Source organism: Salmo salar, chromosome 22 (genome assembly GCF_965601325.2).
Source record: "Salmo salar chromosome 22, fSalSal1, whole genome shotgun sequence".
Taxonomy (NCBI): domain Eukaryota; kingdom Metazoa; phylum Chordata; class Actinopteri; order Salmoniformes; family Salmonidae; genus Salmo; species Salmo salar.
Genome location: NC_138312.1, coordinates 60,882,501 through 60,905,781, shown reverse-complemented (window position 1 = coordinate 60,905,781; position 23,281 = coordinate 60,882,501). Strand labels below are relative to the sequence as shown.

Here is a 23,281-nt window from a genome sequence, read left to right as displayed (position 1 = left end):
ATTTGGAGTCACACTCAAAATTAAAGTGGAAAACCACACTACAGGCTGATCCAACTTTGATGTAATGTCCTTAAAACAAGTCAAAATGAGGCTCAGTAGTGTGTGTGGCCTCCACGTACCTGTATGACCTCCCTACAATGCCTGGGCATGCTCCTGATGAGGTGGCGGATGGTCTCCTGAGGGATCTCCTCCCAGACCTGGACTAAAGCATCCGCCAACTCATGGACAGTCTGTGGTGCAACGTGGCGTTGGTGGATGGAGCGAGACATGATGTCCCAGATGTGCTCAATTGGATTCAGGTCTGGGGAACGGGCGGGCCAGTCCATAGCATCAATGCCTTCCTCTTGCAGGAACTGCTGACACACTCCAGCCACATGAGTTCTAGCATTGTCTTGCATTAGGAGGAACCCAGGGCCAACCTCACCAGCATATGGTCTCACAAGGGGTCTGAGGATCTCATCTCGGTACCTAATGGCAGTCAGGCTACCTCTGGCGAGCACATGGAGGGCTGTGCGGCCCCCCAAAGAAATGCCACCCCACACCATGACTGACCCACCGCCAAACCGGTCATGCTGGAGGATGTTGCAGGCAGCAGAACGTTCTCCACGGCGTCTCCAGACTCTGTCACGTCTGTCACATGTGCTCAGTGTGAACCTGCTTTCATCTGTGAAGAGCACAGGGCGCCAGTGGCGAATTTGCCAATCTTGGTGTTCTCTGGCAAATGCCAAACGTCCTGCACGGTGTTGGGCTGTAAGCACAACCCCCACCTGTGGACGTCGGGCCCTCATACCACCCTCATGGAGTCTGTTTCTGACTGTTTGAGCAGACACATGCACATTTGTGGCCTGCTGGAGGTCCTTTTGCAGGGCTCTGGCAGTGCTCCTCCTGCTCCTCCTTGCACAAAGGTGGAGGTAGCGGTCCTGCTGCTGGGTTGTTGCCCTCCTACGGCCTCCTCCACGTCTCCTGATGTACTGGCCTGTCTCCTGGTAGCGCCTCCATGCTCTGGACACTACGCTGACAGACACAGCAAACCTTCTTGCCACAGCTCGCATTGATGTGCCATCCTGGATGAGCTGCACTACCCGAGCCACTTGTGTGGGTTGTAGACTCCGTCTCATGCTACCACTAGAGTGAAAGCACCGCCAACATTCAAAAGTGACCAAAACATCAGCCAGGAAGCATAGGAACTGAGAAGTGGTCTGTGGTCCCCACCTGCAGAACCACTCCTTTATTGGGGGTGTCTTGCTAATTGCCTATAATTTCCACCTGTTGTCTATTCCATTTGCACAACAGCATGTGAAATGTATTGTCAATCAGTGTTGCTTCCTAAGTGGACAGTTTAATTTCACAGAAGTGTGATTGACTTGGAGTTACATTGTGTTGTTTAAGTGTTCCCTTTATTTTTTTGAGCAGTGTATCTGTCTATATCACTTTCTATATCTCTATCAATATATCTATCTCTATCACAATCACTTTCTCTTTCTCTATCACTATCTCTATCACTTTCTCTATCACTATCTATATCACTTTCTATATCTCTATCAATATATCTATCTCTATCTCTATAAAATAAAAAATAATATCAAGTGTGGAGGAAATGTTCTTGCTGGAGTGCCTTTGTTACAACTATGAAACAGAAAACATATGTATTGGAACACGGTAACAGCTTATTGTTTAATAACGACAAAATAAAAAATACTCCAACAACTGTATGCCTACATGTGTTGCAAAAGACATGCGGTCCAATGATGAAAATATCAGTAGTTTAAAGATGATTATAACCGCCAAGTGGTCTTGATAAATAGTGAAACTCCACACAGAAGTAATAATGGCATTATAGTTAATGTGGCGATATGACAGCAGTCCAAAAAAATAGTTGCAGTCCATTGTTGTCAACTTGTGCTTAGATGGCGGCCATCTTCAACAGCATTAGTTGCATTTCATTTTGCTGTTAGCCCTTGTCCTAACAGTTGACACAATTTTCCTTTCACTTGCTTGACACGCTTTGACATACCTTTGTTTGGTTGTAGTGCGTAATAGTCTCTGGTTTTCTCTTTGTTGTGTACCTGTTGTCTTGTCATTCTTCAGGTGCCTTGTTTTGCACAGAGGGAGGGACGCTCCCGTCTCACTTTGTTCATGGTGCAGGCCAGACTTGTCTTCTTTGCAAGCAATTTGTTCACCAATGAGAGTGAAGTGAAGAAATTGTCCCATGGTGACATTTCTCACCTTGCCAACATAAGATCTCTGACACTTGCTCACCTGCTGCCCAATGGAGATATTTTCCCAGATATTGAAAGCCGTTCAGCAATAGAATGGTGATCACATACAGTGGATTCTGAAAGTATTCAGATCCCTTTACTTTTTCCACATTTTGTTACTTTACAGCCTTATTCTAAAGTGGATTAAATTAAAAATGTCCTCATCAATCTACACACAAAACCCATAATGACAAATCAAAAACAGTTTTTTTTTAATTTGTAAAAATGTATTCAAAATAAAAAACAGAAACCTTACTTACATAAGTATTCAGACCCTTTGCTATGAGACTCGAAATTGAGCTCAGGTGCATCCTGTTTCCATTGATCATCATTGAGATGTTTCTACAACTTAAATTCAATTGATTGGACATGATTTGGAAAGGCACACATCTGTCTATATAAGGTCCCACAGTTGACAGTGCATGTCAGAGCAAAAACCAAGCCATGAGGTTGAAGGAATTGTCCGTAGAGCTCCGAGACAGGATTGTGTCAAGGCACAGATCTGAGGAAGGGTACCAAAAAATGTCTGCAGCATTGAAGGTCACTGAGAACACAGTGGCCTCCATCATTCTTAAATGGAAGAAGTTTGGAACCACCAAGACTCTTCCTAGAGCCGGCCGCCCGGCCAAACTGAGCAATCAGGGGAAAATGGCCTTGGTCAGGGACGTGACCAAGAATCCGATGGTCACTCTGACAGAGCTCCAGAGTTCCTCTGTGGATATGGGAGAACCTTACAGACGGACAACCATCTCTGCAGCGCTCCACCAATCAGGCCTTTATGGTAGAGTGGCCAGACGGAAGCCACTTCTCAGTAAAAGGCACATGACTGCATGCTTGGAGTTTGCCGAAAGGCACCTAAAGGACTCTCAGACCATGAGAAACAAGATTCTCTGATCTGATGAAACCAAGATTGAACTCTTTGGCCTGAATGCCAAGTGCCACATCTGGAGGAAACCTGGCACCATCTCTACAGTGAAGCATGGTGGTGGCAGCATCATGCTGTGGGGATGTTTTTCAGCAGCAGGGACTGGGAGACTAGTCAGGATCGAGGGAAAGATGAACGGAGCAAAGTACAGACAGATCCTTGGTGAAAACCTGTTGGAGCGGAGAAGAGGAGCGGAGCAGGCCCTACTGTTGGAGAAGGAGTGGAGCAGGCCCTACTGTTGGAGAAGGAGGGGAGCAGGTCCTACTGTTGGAGAAGGAGGGGAGAAGGCCCTACTGTTGGAGAAGGAGTGGAGCAGGCCCTACTGTTGGAGAAGAGGAGGGGAGCAGGTCCTACTGTTGGAGAAGGAGTGGAGCAGGCCCTACTGTTGGAGAAGAGGGGAGCAGGCCCTACTGTTGGAGAAGGAGGGGAGCAGGCCCTACTGTTGGAGAAGGAGTGGAGCAGGCCCTACTGTTGGAGAAGGAGGGGAGCAGGTCCTACTGTTGGAGAAGGAGGGGAGCAGGCCCTACTGTTGGAGAAGGAGTGGAGCAGGCCCTACTGTTGGAGAAGGAGGGGAGCAGGCCCTACTGTTGGAGAAGGAGTGGAGCAGGCCCTACTGTTGGAAAAGGAGTGGAGCAGGCCCTACTGTTGGAAAAGGAGTGGAGCAGGCCCTACTGTTGGAGAAGGAGTGGAGCAGGCCCTACTGTTGGAGAAGGAGTGGAGCAGGCCCTACTGTTGGAGAAGGAGGGGAGAAGGCCCTACTGTTGGAGAAGGAGGGGAGCAGGCCCTACTGTTGGAAAAGAGGGGAGCAGGCCTACTGTGGAGAAGCGGAGGCCCTACTGGGTGAAAACCTTTCAAAAAAATCACATGCCCTCTTAAAACTGGTTCTAACTTCAGTTGTGTTTGTGATATTGACAGTGTGTTATATGGTCTTATTTAGTGAAGGCGAAGGACGGAGGAGAGCAGTCAACGTGTGTTATTCACTGCAGTCTGATGGCTCTTAATATAACACCACCAGTTCATCACAGCAGTCTGGTGGACAGGCTAAAACACGGGCCACCAATCCTGTTTATTGGGGGGGTACCCCAATCACATTTACCCGGGGGGGCCCCAATCACATTATCCGGGGGGGGGGGGTACCCCAATCACATTTATCCGGGGGGGGTACCCCAATCACATTTACCCAGGGGGGGCCCCAATCACATTTACCTGGGGGGGTACCCCAATCACATTTATCCGGGGGGGGGGGACCCCAATCACATTTACCCAGGGGGGGTACCCCAATCACATTTATCCGGGGGGGGGTACCCCAATCACATTTACCCAGGGGGGGTACCCCAATCACATTTACCTGGGGGGGTACCCCAATCACATTTACCCAGGGGGGGTACCCCAATCACATTTACCCAGGGGGGGGGTACCCCAATCACATTTACCCGGGGGGGTACCCCAATCACATTTATCCGGGGGGGGGGGGGGGGGGTACCCCAATCACATTTACCCGGGGGGGGGGGTAGCCCAATCACATTTACCCGGGGGGGGGGGGTACCCCAATCACATTTACCCGGGGGGGGGGGGTACCCCAATCACATTTACCCAGGGGGGGTACCCCAATCACATTTACCCAGCTGCTGCTCAGTTTGACCCGCTCCAGTATCCTCATGCCAGTGGATAGTTGTTGTATGAATAGTCTGGTGTTGTAACTGTCAAGTCTTCTTTGTGAGAAATTTGGAAATCAAGGTTGGTGTATGGGTGGTTGGTGTATGGGTGGTTGTTGGATGGGTGGTTGGTGTGTGGGTGGTTGGTGTATGGGTGGTTGGTGGATGGGTGGTTGGTGTGTGTATGGGTGGTTGGTGTGTGTATGGGTGGTTGGTGTGTGGGTGGTTGGTGTGTGGGTGGTTGGTGTATGGGTGGTTGGTGTATGGGTGGTTGGTGTGTGGGTGGTTGGTGTATGGGTGGTTTGTGTGTGGGTGGTTGGTGTATGGGTGGTTGGTGTGTGGGTGGTTGGTGTGTGGGTGGTTTATGTGTGAGTGGTTTGTGTATGGGTGGTTGGTGGATGGGTGGTTGGTGGATGGGTGGTTGGTGGATGGGTGGTTGGTGTATGGGTGGTTTGTGTGTGGGTGGTTGGTGTATGGGTGGTTTGTGTATGGGTGGTATGTGTGTGTTCTCTAGTAGAGTGTGTGGAGGAGACAGAGGAAAACAGACAGTGTATTGTCATAGAGAGAGAGAGAGAGAGAGAGAGAGAGAGAGAGAGAAACAGAAACATATGTAGATGGGATTTGTACAATAGATCAATTTAATTAAATTCTTAATTCTCTCTCCAAACAGGCTTAACAGGAGATGTAACTGACCTAGATAAGAGGAAAGAAGTATATGGGGAAAACCTTATACCTCCAAAGAAGCCAAAGACCTTCCTCCAGTTAGTTTGGGAGGCCCTGCAGGACGTGACTCTGATCATCCTGGAGGTGGCTGCCCTGATCTCTCTGGGACTGTCCTTCTATCAGCCTCCGGGAGGGGACAGCGGAGAATGTGAGTACTGACACACACACACACACACACACACACACACACACACACACACACACACACACACACACACACACACACACGACACACACACACAGACACATATATTAACACACATTCAGTATGCAGGCAGACACACACACTCCTCGAAAGCCAAGGAGATCTAGGGGAGAAGGGGGTGTCGACGCTGGGTATGCGCCAAGGGAGATCTGGGGGAGGGGGGGGAGGAGTAATGTAATTTTTCACCAGATAAGTAACCTTTAGGTGAAGGACATGCATCAACTCTCTACCTGGGCTGTAAGGAAGACTGGGGTTTAAACAGAGAGTTACAGGAAAGGAGGACAGAACATTAAGACTGCGTCACAAATGGCATGTTATTCTGTATGTAGTGCACTACTTTTGACCAGGGCCCATAGGGAATAGGGTGCCATTTGACCAGGGTCCATAGGGAATAGGGTACCATTTGACCAGGGTCCATAGGGAATAGGGTACCATTTGACCAGGGTCCATAGGGAATAGGGTACCATTTGTCCAGGGCCCATAGGGAATAGGGTACCATTTGACCAGGGCACATAGGGAATAGGCTACCATTTGACCAGGGCCCATAGGGAATAGGGGACCATTTGACCAGGGCTCATAGGGAATAGGGGACCATTTGACCAGGGCCCATAGGGAATAGGGTACCATTTGACCAGGGTCCATAGGGAATAGGGTACCATTTGACCAGGGTCCATAGGGAATAGGGGGCCATTTGACCAGGGCCCATAGGGAATAGGGTACCATTTGACCAGGGTCCATAGGGAATAGGCTACCATTTGACCAGGGTCCATAGGGAATAGGGTACCATTTGACCAGGGTCCATAGGGAATAGGGTACCATTTGACCAGGGTCCATAGGGAATAGGCTACCATTTGACCAGGGTCCATAGGGAATAGGCTACCATTTGACCAGGGCCCATAGGGAATAGGGTACCATTTGACCAGGCCCCATAGGGAATAGGGGACCATTTGACCAGGGCCCATAGGGAATAGGGGACCATTTGACCAGGGCCCATAGGGAATAGGGTACCATTTGACCAGGGCTCATAGGGAATAGGCTACCATTTGACCAGGGCCCATAGGGAATAGGGTACCATTTGACCAGGGCCCAGATCCAATAGGTCTGTCAGAAGGTTGGGCTTTACATCTCACATATACAAAAACGTTGGACTGAATTGTTGTATTAACTTTAAGTAGCCGAGGTCTGCCAGGTTCAGATCGCTTATAATAGTGTCATATTTTAGTCTTGTAAAACATAACATCTACAGTAAAAATGGAGACAAGGTTATAACAGTAAGCTGATAAAGCATCGACATACAATATACACACCTGAACATGGGATAGCAATATATATATATATATATATATATATATATATATATATATATATATATATATATATATATATATATATATATATATATATATACAGTGGGGCAAAAAAGTATTTAGTCAGCCACCAATTGTGCAAGTTCTCCCACTTAAAAAGATGAGAGAGGCCTGTAATTTTCATCACGTCAACTATGACAGACAAAATGAGAAAAAAAATTCCAGAAAATCACATTGTAGGATTTTTAATGAATTTATTTGCAAATTATGGTGGAAAATAAGTATTTGCTCAATAACAAAAGTTTCTCAATACTTTGTTATATACCCTTTGTTGGCAATGACACAGGTCAAACGTTTTCTGTAAGCCTTCACAAGGTTTTCACACACTGTTGCTGGTATTTTGGCCCATTCCTCCATGCAGATCTCCTCTAGAGCAGTGATGTTTTGGGGCTGTCGCTGGGCAACATGGACTTTCAACTCCCTCCAAAGATTTTCTATGGGGTTGAGATCTGGAGACTGGCTAGGCCACTCCAGGACCTTGAAATGCTTCTTACGAAGCCCCTCCTTCGTTGCCCGGGCGGTGTGTTTGGGATCATTGTCATGCTGAAAGACCCAGCCACGTTTCATCTTCAATGCCCTTGCTGATGGAAGGAGGTTTTCACTCTATATCTCACGATACATGGCCCCATTCATTCTTTCCTTTACACGGATCAGTCGTCCTGGTCCCTTTGCAGAAAAACAGCCCCAAAGCATGATGTTTCCACCCCCATGCTTCACAGTAGGTATGGTGTTCTTTGGATGCAACTCAGCATTCTTTGTCCTCCAAACACAACGAGTTGAGTTTTTACCAAAAAGTTATATTTTGGTTTCATCTGACCATATGACATTCTCCCAATCCTCTTCTGGATCATCCAAATGCCCTCTAGCAAACTTCAGACGGGCCTGGACATGTACTGGCTTAAGCAGGGGGACACGTCTGGCACTGCAGGATTTGAGTCCCTGGCGGCGTAGTGTGTTACTGATGGTAGGCTTTGTTACTTTGGTCCCAGCTCTCTGCAGGTCATTCACTAGGTCCCCCCGTGTGGTTCTGGGATTTTTGCTCACTGTTCTTGTGATCATTTTGACCCCACGGGGTGAGATCTTGCATGGAGCCCCAGATCGAGGGAGATATCAGTGGTCTTGTATATCTTCCATTTCCTAATAATTGCTCCCACAGTTGATTTCTTCAAACCAAGCTGCTTAACTATTGCAGATTCAGTCTTCCCAGCCTGGTGCAGGTCTACAATTTTGTTTCTGGTGTACTTTGACAGCTCTTTGGTCTTGGCCATAGTGGAGTTTGGAGTGTGACTGTTTGAGGCTGTAGACAGGTGTCTTTTATACTGATAACAAGTTCAAACAGGTGTCATTAATACAGGTAATGAGTGGAGGACAGAGGAGCCACTTAAAGAAGAAGTTACAGGTCTGTGAGAGCCAGAAATCTTGCTTGTTTGTAGGTGACCAAATACTTATTTTCCACCATCATTTGCAAATAAATTCATTAAAAATCCTCCAATGTGATTTTCTGGATTTTTTTTCCTCATTTTGTCTGTCATAGTTGACGTGTACCTATGATGAAAATTACAGGCCTCTCTCATCTTTTTAAGTGGGAGAACTTGCACAATTGGTGGCTGACTAAATACTTTTTTGCCCCACTGTATATATAGTCTAGTCTGAAAACAGTAGTGAAATAAATGTTCAGACCCAGAATATTACTGCAACGGTACCTTACGTTGTAGGAACGTTCAGTGTTTGCTGGGGAGAGTCCCCCCCAGGTTGGGGGCTGTGGTGAAAGAATGAAGCAGGGCCCATATTGGCTGTCTGGTCTGTCCTCGCGTGTTGTCTTGTTGTTTGTCTTGACACATAACACTGACGTTGTCTATGGTTTTCGGGTCAGTGTCTGTCTGTCTGTGAAGGAAGATGCATCATGTCTGTGCTCAGACATCACAGGCGTTCAGATTGGTCAATTACTGATTCCATACTGCAGCCATCCGAGTCTGCAGATTGCAGTCACATACTGCAGCCACCCCAGTCTTCAGATTGCAGTCACATTTTTTATTTATTTATTTCACCTTTATTTAACCAGGTAGGCTAATTGAGAACAAGTTCTCATTTGGAACTGCGACCTGGCCAAGATAAAGCAAAGCAGTTCGACACATACAACAACACAGAGTTACACATGGAATAAACAAACATACAATCAATAATACAGTAGAAAAATCTATATACAGCATGTGCAAATGAGGTAGTATAAGAGAGGTAAGGCAATAAATAGGTTATGGTGGCGAAGTAATTACAATAAAGGAATTAAACACTGGAATGGTAGATGTGCAGAAGATGAATGTGCAAGTAGAGATACTGGGGTGCAAAGGAGCAAGATAAATAAATAAATACAGTTTGGGGATGAGGTAGGTAGATTGGATGGGCTGTTTACAGATGGGCTATGTACAGGTGCAGTGATCTGTGAGCTGCTCTGACAGCTGGTGCTTAAAGCTAGTGAGGGAGATATGAGTCTCCAGCTTCAGTGATTTTTGCAGTTCGTTCCAGTCATTGGCAGCAGAGAACTGGAAGGAGAGGCGGCCAAAGGAAAAATTGGCTATGGGGGTGACCGGTGAGATATGCCTGCTGGAGCGCGTGCCACGGGTGGGTGCTGCTATGGTGACCAGTGAGCTGAGATAAGGTGGGGCTTTGCCTAGCAGAGACTTGTAGATGACCTGGAGCCAGTGGGTTTGGCGACGAGTATGAAGCGAGGGCAAGCCAACGAGAGCATACAGGTCGCAGTAGTGGGTAGTATATGGGGCTTTGGTGACAAACAGCCACCGCAGTCTGCAGATTGCAGTCACATACTGCAGCCACCCCAGTCTGCAGATTGCAGTCACATAGTGCAGCCACCCCAGTCTGCAGCCCCAACGCTAGATAATCGAAGTCATTGAGGGCTGAGAAATCAATACAAATCCCAGAGAGAGAACCTAGCCTGGTCCCAGATCTGTTTGTGCATTCTTGTCCTATCTCCTACAGGTATGACAATGATCATAGGAGTTGGCAAGACAGTACAAACAGATCTGGGACCAGAAATTGGCGAAAAAGGCGAGAAAAAAAATGTATTGAGGTCCCAACACAGGCCAATATTTCTCTTAACCCCCCATTATTAGCAATATAATGGTAATTTTACCCCCCAAAATAATCCAATTTAGAAAAGCCCTATGAGCTAAAGGCCCCATTGTAATCAGAACTTGTTCTCAAAAGGCCTACCTGGTTAAATAAAGGTGAAATAAAAATAAAATACATTTGCTAGAGTTTTCCTATGGCCAGTCTGTCTCTGACACGATGTGGAGAGGACTGAGGAGTATACAGTATGAAACCTATGGCTGGAGTGTGCATGTACGATTGTGTGTGTGTGTGTGTGTGTGTGTGTGTGTGTGTGTGTGTGTGTGTGTGTGTGTGTGTGTGTGTGTGTGTGTGTGCAACCTGAAACCATCATCCTCAAAAGCCTCAAAAGCATCAGAGAATAAAATATGAGGTTGACTTTAGTTTGATTCAGAGAATAAAAGACCTAAGTTTGATTAGCATATCAAATCCCACCGCTGCATTTTAAAAGACATGAAAGTGTTTGTTTAAAGAGGAGGCTGAATTACCTGATTTGGCCTTGTTTTGGGGCTTTGTTCGTTAGTTTGCTTCGCGAAGCAACACACTACCGTTATTCGTCTTGACTTATTAGGTGAAGCAAAAGTCCCGACTTTAAATCTTTGTTGTTCTTCTTTGTAGTTGTTGTTGTCTTTTTCTTTCTACTCCTCTTACATCCTTTAAACTAGAAACGCTGTTTAAACTGTACATTTTCTCTGCTGAAAATTTTGTGCAACTTCCAGCGAGCGTTTACTGTGAACACTGAGGCTGGTACCTGCTTTAAGTTACAGTTTTAACAGTGACCAAGTAGACCCAAATGCAGACACAGGAGGCAGATGGTTGAGCTTTGATATTTATTATAACAAAAGGGGCAGGCAAAAGGCAGGTCGGGGACAGGCGAGAGTTCATAAACCAGGTCAGAGTCCAAACAGTACCAGGGGATAGGCAGGCTCGAGGTCAGGACAGGCAGGGGTTCAGTGAACAGGTCCGAGTCCACAGCACCATGCGATAGGCAGGCTCGAGGTCAGGACAGACAGAGTGGTCAGGCAGGCGGATTCGGCGTCAGGACAGGCAAGGGTCAAAACCAGGAGGGCTAGGAAAAAATAGAGACTGGGGAAAAATAGGAGCTAGGAAAAACACTGGTTGGCAAAACAAGACGAACTGGCACAGAGAGACAGGAAACACAGGGATAAATACACCAGGGACTAATGGGGAAAACAGGTGACACCTGGAGGTGGGTGGAGACAATCACAAAGACAGGTGAAACAGATCAGGGCGTGACAATTTGATCATATGTAGGCCTACCAGAGTGGTCTACCATAAAAACAATGGAGAAAATGCATCCTATAACATTTTAACATGGAAATAGCTGTTCTATCATTCAGCCTACAGTAGCAGCCAATGTATGGTATTCCATGTAGGCCTACATTTCATGAGACTTTCAACAACAAAAAAACATGCAGGGCGTGATGTAACAGTATAGCTTCTGTCCCTCTCCTCGCCCCTACCTGGGCACGAACCAGGGACCCTCTGCACACATCGACGACAGCCACCCTCGAAGCATCGTTACCCATCGCTCCACAAAAGCCACGGCCCTTGCAGAGCAAGGGGAACAACTACTTCAAGGTCTCAGAGCGAGTGACGTCACCGATTGAAACGCTACTAGCGCGCACCCTGCCTAACTAGCTAGCCATTTCACACCGGTTACACTGACATTAACCTGTTACCCACTTGTCCTTCAGACAAGGAGGTGACTGAAAATACTGTTGTGTTGTTTGATGCAAGAAACCACTTTACCCACAATCAACAAATGACTGTTTTTAGAGTTACTATAACTCTATTACTAATCGAATCTATAAATAAAGTTGTAATGTTTTTATTGTAAGGGAAATGAAAATAGATTGTAGGCCTAGATTTATTTCTAGGACTTTTATAGAATTATACAGAACATATCCTTGACTATCTAAACAAATAACTATTGTTGTTATTATTATTTTTTTTTACATGATGTCATGACGTTGGCCTGTGGGTAAAGTTTATGACCCCCCCCCCATAAATACCTTTCTCTCTTCCCCTCTCTGAATCTACTGAAGGACCTGAATAGCCTGTGTTAAATATAGAGAGTCTGGGAACATCAAACAAATGGGGAAAGGTACCACATATTTTGTTAATAAAACCAGTTGGAAATATGCTTGGGAACGTAATGAGTATGTATGTCAGTTCGGTTGTCATCTGAGACATTATGACTGATGACAGGACGACATAAACTGTATCTGAGAAAGTATACACCCTCTAGTTATCAGAGTCACATGGAATTGTTATGCAATTGAAATGTTTGATATTGAAAATGTTTGTTAGGAGATGAAATGTAATTTTAGCTTCCGAATGAGAGATTTGGGTTTTCATAAGGAAAGTGCCCTGCTCGATCAGTAACCCAACCCTGTGAAGAGACAGGGGTTATAAACGATGAAACACCTCCCTCCCCCTCTCCACTATATAATCCTTTGACGAAAAGATAACCAGGTTGTTCCAGTACGGGAGGTCTGCAGCCTCTACGTTAGAAGGACACACATGTCAAGAACAGAACTAAGCCAACCTCGGCGTGAGCTCTGGTATGAACTGGTATAAACTTTGAGCTTATTCACTACAGAAGTGCTACTTCCTAGCCGTTGAGTTAGCAGCGGTCGCTGCTTACGTGGGCTAGGAAAGGACGGACGACGGATCCAGTCTAAGAGACGGACGAAGATACCACCACGTATCCAATTTACCACCAGAGACATTCTTCCGAGTACAGGAAGATCTGTTGGCCAACCCGGCCAGCATCTACGACCAATCTACCGAAGCGCAGCTCAGAGTAAATATTTATTGCATTTTCCTTTTCCAAATGGGCGGTAATTTAGAATGCATAGGATAATGTATTTACGATAGCATAGCTGCTGTTTCTTTGTTTCTAAATCTTCCCGCTCTTTCATTCAAGCCCAACCCCCTTTCCTTTGTGTAACCAGCCGTCATATCTGTTCCGTCTACCGGGACGTTTTCTGTATGACATCATTTGTATTCTGTGTATTTGTAATTCTGTGTGATTAGTTAGGTATTTAGTAAATAAATAATTAAACCCAATTTTGTATTGCTGATTCAACTTGTTAGCCAGGGTTCGTGAAGATAGCCAAGAATTTACAACTTTCATTATGAGACTGAAAATAAGACAAGGGTTAATGTTGACTGCTATCGATGTAAAATATTACAAAGTATTTTAAGAGTTTATTCGGAAGATAACAGCTCTATAAACGTTCTTCCGTGGTGCCCCGACTTTCTAGTTAATTACATTTACATGATTAGCTTAATCAGGTAATATTAATTACAGAGAAATCATTTTATAAGTTAGCATGTCATATCACTTAATCCGGCATAGCCAAAGACACGACAATGAATATATTTCCAATAATATTTCTTCATGCAATTCATTCTTTATAAGAGTTTATGCACTATTTAACAACAGTTAGTGCTTATGTTTGCTGCACCTTGCAGGTTGGTATGCATTCTGATTGCATATGCTAAAGGAGAAATATTCTCTAGCGGGTACTGATAGGCTGAAAGGCCAGGCGGGAGTGTTAAAGAATGGATAACTGGAAATAAAAATGACATAATATGATCTGTGTGCCAAAAGACTACACCGACTCTCCCGAATCTAGCTAGGAGTCCTCCCACCGAAGGCCCGACTTCCTGCCTTTATCCAAAACACTTGCACACTTGCCACAGTACAATGAATGGACAAGAGCAGTGGAGGCTTCTGAGGGGAAAACAGCTCATAATAATGTCTGGAATGGCGTAAATGGAATGGTATCAAACACTTGAAAACGATGTGTTTGTTACCATTCCATGTACTCCATTCCGGGCCATTATTATGAGCAGTCAACCCCTCAGCAGTCTCCACTGGGCAAGAGGGGGAGCCATAAACTAAGGTACACTAAAAACAAAGGAATTAATCTCTTTTAGGTAGGTATAAATCATAAAGTATATACAGTTGAAGTCAGATGTTTACATACACCTTAGCCAAATACATCTAAACTCAGTTTATCACAATTCCTGACATTTAATCAGAGTAAAAAGTCCCTGTTTTATAGGTCAGTTAGGATCACCACTTTATTTTAAGAATGTGAAATGTCAGAATAATAGTAGAGAGAATGATTTATTTCAGCTTTTATTTCTTTCATCAGATTCACACACTTAGTGTGTTGTGAAATTTGTTATGGATGTATTGTAATGTTTTTTAAGTTGTATAAATGCCTTAATTTTGCTGGACCCCAGGAAGAGTACATTTACATTTACATTTAAGTCATTTAGCAGACGCTCTTATCCAGAGCGACTTACAAATTGAGTAGCTACTGCCTTGGCAGGAACTAATGGGGATCCATAATAAACCCCAGGAAGAGTAGCTGCTGCCTTGACAGGAACTAATGGGGATCCATAATAAACCCCCGGAAGAGTAGCTGCTGCCTTGGCAGGAACTAATGGGGATCCATAATAAACCCCAGGAAGAGTAGCCGCTGACTTGGCAGGAACTAATGGGGATCCATAATATATACAAATATCAACAGAATGAAATGTCTGCCTCCCTGGATGTGGCAGGGCCATAGATCAACAGAATGATGAAATGAAATGAAAATGAAAATGAAATGTTTGAAATGTATGTATTCATTACTGTAAGTCGCTCTGGATAAGAGCGTCTGCTAAATGACTAAAATGTAGATGTAAAATGAAATGTCTTTCTCCCTGGACGTGGCAGGGCCATATATCACCAGAATGAAATGTCTGCCTCCCTGGACGTAGCAGGGCCATATACCAACAGAATGAAATGTCTGCCTCCCTGGATGTGGCAGGGCCATATACCAACAGAATGAAATGTCTGCCTCCCTGGATGTGGCAGGGCCATATACCAACAGAATGAAATGTCTGCCTCCCTGGATGTGGCAGGGCCATATACCAACAGAATGAAATGTCTGCCTCCCTGGATGTGGCAGGGCCATATACCAACAGAATGAAATGTCTGCCTCCCTGGATGTGGCAGGGCCATAGATCAACAGAATGAAATGTCTGCCTCCCTGGATGTGGCAGGGCCATAGATCAACAGAATGAAATGTCTGCCTTCCTGGATGTGGCAGGGCCATATATCAACAGAATGAGCGTTATATACTATATATACAAAAGTATGTGGACACCCCTTCAAATTAGTGGATTTGTCCCTGACAGGTGTTTAAATCGAGCACACAGCCATGCAATTTACCAGTGACTTTCCATGTGGCACCATCATAGGATCATCATTGTGGTATAAGTATTCAGAGCCTTTGCTCTGAAACATGAAATTGAGCTCAGGTGCATCCTGTTTCCATTGATCATCCCTGAGATGTTTCTACAACTTGATTGGAGTCCACCTGTGGTAAATTAAATTCATTGGACATGATTTGGAAAGGCACACACCTGTCTATATAAGGTCCCACAGTTGACAGTACATGTCAGAGCAAAAACCAAGCCATGAGGTTGAAAGAATTGTCCGTAGAGCTCTGAGACAGGATTGTGTCGAGGCACAGATCTGGGGAAGGGTACCAAACCATTTCTGCAGCATTGAAGGTCCCCAAGAACACAGTGGCCTCCATCATTCTTAAATGGAAGAAGTTTGGAACCACCAAGACTCTTCCTAGAGCTGGCCGTCCGGCCAAACTGAGCAATCAGGGCAGAATGGCCTTGGTCGGGGAGGTGACCAAGAACCCGATGGTCACACTGACAGAGCTCTAGAGTTCCTCTGTGGAGATGGGAGAACCTTTCAGAAGGACAACCATCTCAGCAGCACTCCACCAATCAGATCTTTATGGTAGAGTGGCCAGACAGAAGCCACTCCTCAGTAAAAGGCACATGACAGCATGCTTGGAGTTTGCCAAAAGGCACCTAAAGACTCTCAGACCATGAAGAACAAGATTCTCTGGTCTGATGAAACCAAGATTGAACTCTTTGGGCTGAATGACAAGCGTCACCTCTGGAGGAAACCTGGCACCATCTCTACAGTGAAGCATGGTGGTGGCAGCATCGTTCTGTGGGGATGTTTTTCAGTGGCAGGCACTGAGAGACTAGTCAGGATCGAGTGAAAGATTAACGGAGCAAAGTACTGTCACAAAATCCTTCGTTGTGTTGCAGGGAAGACCAAAATGTGCTACACCCTCCCTCCCCAACCCACCTATCCTGGAGGTGGCTCAGGTGCAGGACGTGGACCTTGCTCCACCCTCGGCGTCGCCCACTTCGGTGGCGCCGATAGCTGCGCCAGGCAGACGGACCCCTCGGGCTGGGCCGGAGGACAGGAGGGCCCCTCGGGCTGGCCCGGAGGACAGGAGGGCCCCTCGGGCTGGCCCGGAGGACAGGAGGGCCACTCGGGCTGGGCCGGAGGACAGGAGGGCCACTCGGGCTGGGCCGGAGGACAGGAGGGCCCCTCGGGCTGGCCCGGAGGACAGGAGGGCCCCTCGGGCTGGCCCGGAGGACAGGAGGGCCCCTCGGGCTGGCCCGGAGGACAGGAGGGCCACTCGGGCTGGGCCGGAGGACAGGAGGGCCACTCGGGCTGGGCCGGAGGACAGGAGGGCCCCTCGGGCTGGCCCGGAGGACAGGAGGGCCCCTCGGGCTGGCCCGGAGGACAGGAGGGCCCCTCGGGCTGGCCCGGAGGACAGGAGGGCCACTCGGGCTGGGCCGGAGGACAGTCTGGCCACTCCGGCAGTTCAGCGCAGTCTGGCCACTCCGGCAGTTCAGCGCAGTCTGGCCACTCCGGCAGTTCAGCGCAGTCTGGCCACTCCGGCAGTTCAGCGCAGTCTGGCCACTCCGGCAGTTCAGCGCAGTCTGGCCACTCCGGCGACTGTTGACTGGCGGGCAGCTCCGACGACTGTTGACTGGCGGGCAGCTCAGACGACTGTTGACTGGCGGGCAGCTCAGACGACTGTTGACTGGCGGGCAGCTCCGGCGACTGTTGACTGGCGGGCAGCTCCGGCGACTGTTGACTGGCGGGCAGCTCCGGCGACTGTTGACTGGCGGGCAGCTCCGGCGACTGTTGACTGGCGGGCAGCTCCGGCGACTGTTGACTGGCGGGCAGCTCCGGCGACTGTTGACTGGCGGTCAGCTCTGGCGACTGTTGAGTGGCGAGGCTGGGCTGACGCACTAGACTCCTGATGCGTGGGGCTGGTACTGGATGTGCCAGCCTGGAGACACGCACCTCCATGCTAGTGCGTCTAGCGGGAAACACCGGACCGAAAGGGCGCACTGGCGGTCTTGAGCGCAGGGTTGGCATCACCCCTTCCGGCTCGATGCCTACTTCGCCCTGGCACATGCGGGGCGCTGGTACCTTGCCTACCGGCCTGAAAATCCCAGGCCTCACCACAGCCCCAACCCCAAAGCACGGGACCTGTCCAGTCTGCCCTACAAGGGTACGGGGAGCTGGCCTGGGGCTGTAATCTCGCCCCGCCAAATAGCCCTTGTGCCCCCCCCTAAAAAATTATTGGGGCTGCCTCTCGGGTTCTACCTGCCTCCCAGGCAGGTTGTCACAGTGGACCCGCAACTGCTCCCATGTCCAGTCAATCCTCTCCGTCAACACCTCCAGCGACCAGGAATCCAGCACCTCCCAAGCGCGCTGCTTCCAACATTCCTCCCTCACTTGCCTCTGTCCTCTTCTCCGCTGCTTGGTCCTTTGGTGGTGGGTAGTTCTGTCACAAAATCCTTCGTTGTGTTGCAGGGAAGACCAAAATGCAGAGGAGTTGTGGATACTCATATTTTAATTAACAAAAAAAGAGTAAAGCATCCACTTGACAAAACAATAAATGATAACCACAACACTAAACAGTTTTGCAGGCTCACCAATGCAGTGCAAAAACAACTACCCACCAAACCAAGTGACAAACATACTCCTACATATATGACTCCCAATCAGGAACAACGATCCCCAGCTGTTCCTGATCAGGAGTCACAAGACCAACACAGAACAATCACACACACAAGACTGCCACGTCCTGACCCCAAAACTACTACAACAGCTCCATCTGCTGGTCAGGACGTGACAAGTACAGAGAGATCATTGATGAAAACCTGCTCCAGATCGCTCAGGACCTCAGACTGGGTCTAAGGTTCACGTTCAAACAGGGCAATGACCCTAAGCACACAGCCAAGGCAGTGCGGGATTGGCTTTGGGACAAGTCTCTAAATGTCCTTCGATGGCCCAGCCAGAGCACGGACTTGAACCTGATCGAACATCTCTGGAGAGACTTGAAAATAGCTGTGCAGCAACACTCTCCATTCAACCTGACAGAGCTTGAGTGGATCTGCAGAGATATTACTGTACTGTTGGAGCTAGAAACACAAGCGTTAGATATTACTGTACTGTTGGAGCTAGAAACACAAGCATTAGGTATTACTGTTGGAGCTAGAAACACAAGCATTAGATATTACTGTACTGTTGGAGCTAGAAACACAAGCATTAGATATTACTGCACTGTTGGAGCTAGAAACACAAGCATTAGGTATTACTGTACTGTTGGAGCTAGAAACACAAGCATTATGTATTACTGTACTGATGGAGCTAGAAACACAAGCATTAGATATTACTGTACTGTTGGAACTAGAAACACAAGCATTATATATTACTGTACTGTTGGAGCTAGAAACACAAGCATTAGGTATTACTGATGGAGCTAGAAACACAAGCATTAGATATTACTGTACTGATGGAGCTAGAAACACAAGCATTAGGTATTACTGTACTGTTGGAGCTAGAAACACAAGCATTATATATTACTGTACTGTTGGAGCTAGAAACACAAGCATTAGGTATTACTGATGGAGCTAGAAACACAAGCATTAGGTATTACTGTACTGTTGGAGCTAGAAACACAAGCATTAGATATTACTGTACTGTTGGAGCTAGAAACACAATCATTAGGTATTACTGAACTGTTGGAGCTACTGTAGAAACACAAGCATTAGATATTACTGTTGGAGCTAGAAACACAAGCATTAGATATTACTGTACTGTTGGAGCTACTGTAGAAACACAAGCATTAGATATTACTGTTGGAGCTAGAAACACAAGCATTAGGTATTACTGATGGAGCTAGAAACACAAGCATTATATATTACTGTACTGTTGGAGCTAGAAACACAAGCATTAGATATTACTGTACTGTTGGAGCTAGAAACACAATCATTAGGTATTACTGAACTGTTGGAGCTACTGTAGAAACACAAGCATTAGATATTACTGTTGGAGCTAGAAACACAAGCATTAGGTATTACTGTACTGTTGGAGCTAGAAACACAAGCATTATATATTACTGTACTGTTGGAGCTAGAAACACAAGCATTAGGTATTACTGTACTGTTGGAGCTAGAAACACAAGCATTATATATTACTGTACTGTTGGAGCTAGAAACACAAGCATTAGGTATTACTGTACTGTTGGAGCTAGAAACACAAGCATTAGGTATTACTGTACTGTTGGAGCTAGAAACACAAACATTAGGTATTACTGTACTGTTGGAGCTAGAAACACAAGCATTAGATATTACTGTACTGTTGGAGCTACTGTAGAAACACAAGCATTAGGTATTACTGAACTGTTGGAGCTACTGTAGAAACACAAGCATTAGGTATTACTGTACTGTTGGAGCTAGAAACACAAGCATTAGATATTACTGTACTGTTGGAGCTAGAAACACAAGCATTAGGTATTACTGTACTGTTGGAGCTAGAAACACAAGCATTATGTATTACTGTACTGTTGGAGCTAGAAACACAAGCATTAGGTATTACTGTACTGTTGGAGCTAGAAACACAAGCATTAGGTATTACTGTACTGATGGAGCTAGAAACACAAGCATTAGGTATTACTGTACTGTTGGAGCTAGAAACACAAGCATTAGGTATTACTGTACTGTTGGAGCTAGAAACACAAGCATTAGATATTACTGTACTGTTGGAGCTAGAAACACAAGCATTAGGAATTACTGTACTGTTGGAGCTAGAAACACAAGCATTAGATATTACTGTACTGATGGAGCTAGAAACACAAGCATTAGGTATTACTGTACTGTTGGAGCTAGAAACACAAGCATTATATATTACTGTACTGTTGGAGCTAGAAACACAAGCATTAGGTATTACTGACTGGGAGCTAGAAACACAAGCATTAGATATTACTGTACTGATGGAGCTAGAAACACAAGCATTAGGTATTACTGTACTGTTGGAGCTAGAAACACAAACATTAGATATGACTGTACTGTTGGAGCTAGAAACACAAACATTAGATATTACTGTACTGTTGGAACTAGGAATTCTATGTATTGGCCAGTGAGAGGCTTTGTAGCCACCGGTCGGCCATATTGGCACTTTCCAGAAGAATCAGTACTCCACAGTATTTCAATTAATATTACATGTATTTAAGTATTTTGTTGTTGTAATGGGTGACAGTTACATTAGTACTTTCTCAAATTATACTTTAAGGAATATCTTTTTTTAAATATTTGTTCATTTCATAAGTGGTATGTTCAGCTCACATACTGTAATAAGGTGTCTGTAATAGAATCAACATGGCAACAACAAATGTAGGCATAAATAAATGTGTTTCTACACCTTCTAAAATATGTTTTACAACGGTGGAGGAGTGCCAAGATGGAGGTGCAGTAGTTTCAAAACAGGCTGTCAAAACTTTCTGTCATCTAGTGAATATATAAATAATTTGTGTGTATGTGTGTGCACATGTGTACATGATGCAAGTTTATTCATCCAGTCTATCACAGTAGATCAAAAGGTAATAAGAATCGGAATAAAGACCTGTCAAGGTATTTTTTTTCATCCAAAGGAAAATGTTAGATACAAAGCATTGAATAGTGGTTTTGAAATGTGTGTGTGTGCATCTAACCTCTCTCTCTCTCTCTCTCTCTCTCTCTCTCTCTCTCTCTCTCTCTCTCTCTCTCTCTCTCTCTCTCTCTCTCTTCTCTCTCTCTCTCTCTCTCTCTCTCTCAGCCTGTGGGACAGCGGCGGCAGGTGCGGAGGACGAGGGTGAGGCCGAGGCCGGCTGGATAGAGGGAGCAGCCATCTTGCTGTCTGTAGTGTGTGTGGTGCTGGTGACGGCCTTCAACGACTGGAGCAAGGAGAAGCAGTTCAGAGGGCTGCAGAACCGCATCGAGCAGGAGCAGAAATTCCAGGTGGTCAGAGGTGCTCAGGTCATCCAGCTCCCTGTTGCTGGAATCGTGGTCGGGGACATCGCACAAATCAAGTATGGTACGTATGGATGCCATAGAGCAGGGCTGCCCAACCCTCTTCCTGGAGATCTACTGTCCTGTAGGTTTTCAGTCCAACCCTCTTCCTGGAGATCTACTGTCCTGTAGGTTTTCAGTCCAACCCTCTTCCTGGAGATCTACCGTCCTGTAGGTTTACAGTCCAACCCTCTTCCTGGAGATCTACTGTCCTGTAGGTTTTCAGTCCAACCCTCTTCCTGGAGATCTACTGTCCTGTAGGTTTTCAGTCCAACCCTCTTCCTGGAGATCTACCGTCCTGTAGGTTTACAGTCCAACCCTCTTCCTGGAGATCTACTGTCCTGTAGGTTTTCAGTCCAACCCTCTTCCTGGAGATCTACTGTCCTGTAGGTTTTCAGTCCAACCCTCTTCCTGGAGATCTACTGTCCTGTAGGTTTTCAGTCCAACCCTCTTCCTGGAGATCTACCGTCCTGTTAAGTTTAGTAGAAGAGAGAGATTTTCACGTTGAATGCTAACTTGCCTCAAAGACACATGGCTGGGAATCAGACAGGATGTTGATCATATACAGTATGATATATATTATCACAAAGACACATGGCTGGGAATCAGACAGGATGTTGATCATATACAGTATGATATATATTATCACAAAGACACATGGCTGGGAATCAGACAGGATGCTACTTACCGTGATCTGAATCTCTCAGCTGTAGACTTTTCTTTTTGCAATGTTATTTATGGAGTTTATAGCTGTAGTGTTATTAAATAAATATATGTCCTCCTGTCTGGATGCTACTCATCTGTTTCTGAGTCTCTGAACTGTTTTCTGTTTTGTTATTCTTTATTAAATGCATTTTATGACTGCGGTGTTATTAAACAGTATCTGTTTTCTGTTCTGTGTGAAGGTGACTGTGTTATAAAAGAGTATATGTTCTGTTGTTTTATTAAAATTGTATATTTTTGTTCTGTTGTTTTATTCAAATAGTATATTGTTTTGTTCTGTTGTTTTATTAAAATAGTATATTTTTTTTGTTCTGTTGTGTTTTAGGTGACCTGCTTCCAGCGGATGGAGTATTGATACAGGGGAACGACCTGAAGATAGATGAGAGTTCACTAACAGGAGAGTCTGATCACGTCAAGAAAGCAGCCGACAGAGACCCGATGCTGCTGTCTGGTCAGTCAGTCATTTATTGTGATGTTACAGACGTCCTGTGTGGCTCAGAGTGGAGAGCTAGCAATGCCTGGTCGTGAGTTTGATACCTACTGAGAACACTGTACTACGATGTATACACATACTGTACTACGATGTATACACATACTGTACTACGATGTATTCACATACTGTACTACGATGTATACACATACTGTACTACAATCTATACACATACTGTACTACGATGTATACACATACTGTACTACGATGTATACACATACTGTACTACGATGTATACACATACTGTACTATGATGTATACACATACTGTACTACGATGTATACACATACTGTACTACGATGTGTACACATACTGTACTACGATGTATACACATACTGTACTACGATGTATTCACATACTGTACTACGATGTATACACATACTGTACTACGATGTATACACATACTGTACTACGATGTATACACATACTGTACTACAATGTATACACATACTGTACTACGATGTGTACACATACTGTACTACGATGTATATACATACTGTACTACGATGTATACACATACTGTACTACGACTATGATGTATTCACATACTGTACTA

At 45.7% G+C, this 23,281-nt stretch overlaps 1 protein-coding gene across 8 annotated transcripts in view; it reads left to right on the top strand.

Moving 5' to 3' along the window:
• atp2b2 (ATPase plasma membrane Ca2+ transporting 2) overlaps positions 1–23,281 on the top strand; it is a 193,599-nt gene that overhangs the window by 60,792 nt on the left and 109,526 nt on the right. For all 8 annotated transcript variants that reach the window (XM_082967729.1, XM_045705371.2, XM_045705369.2 and 5 more), the window contains exons 3-5: positions 5,509–5,709; positions 21,280–21,537; positions 22,561–22,686. In XM_082967729.1, the coding sequence (XP_082823855.1) occupies positions 5,509–5,709; positions 21,280–21,537; positions 22,561–22,686 (585 nt within the window). The remainder of the gene's footprint in view (positions 1–5,508; positions 5,710–21,279; positions 21,538–22,560; positions 22,687–23,281) is intronic.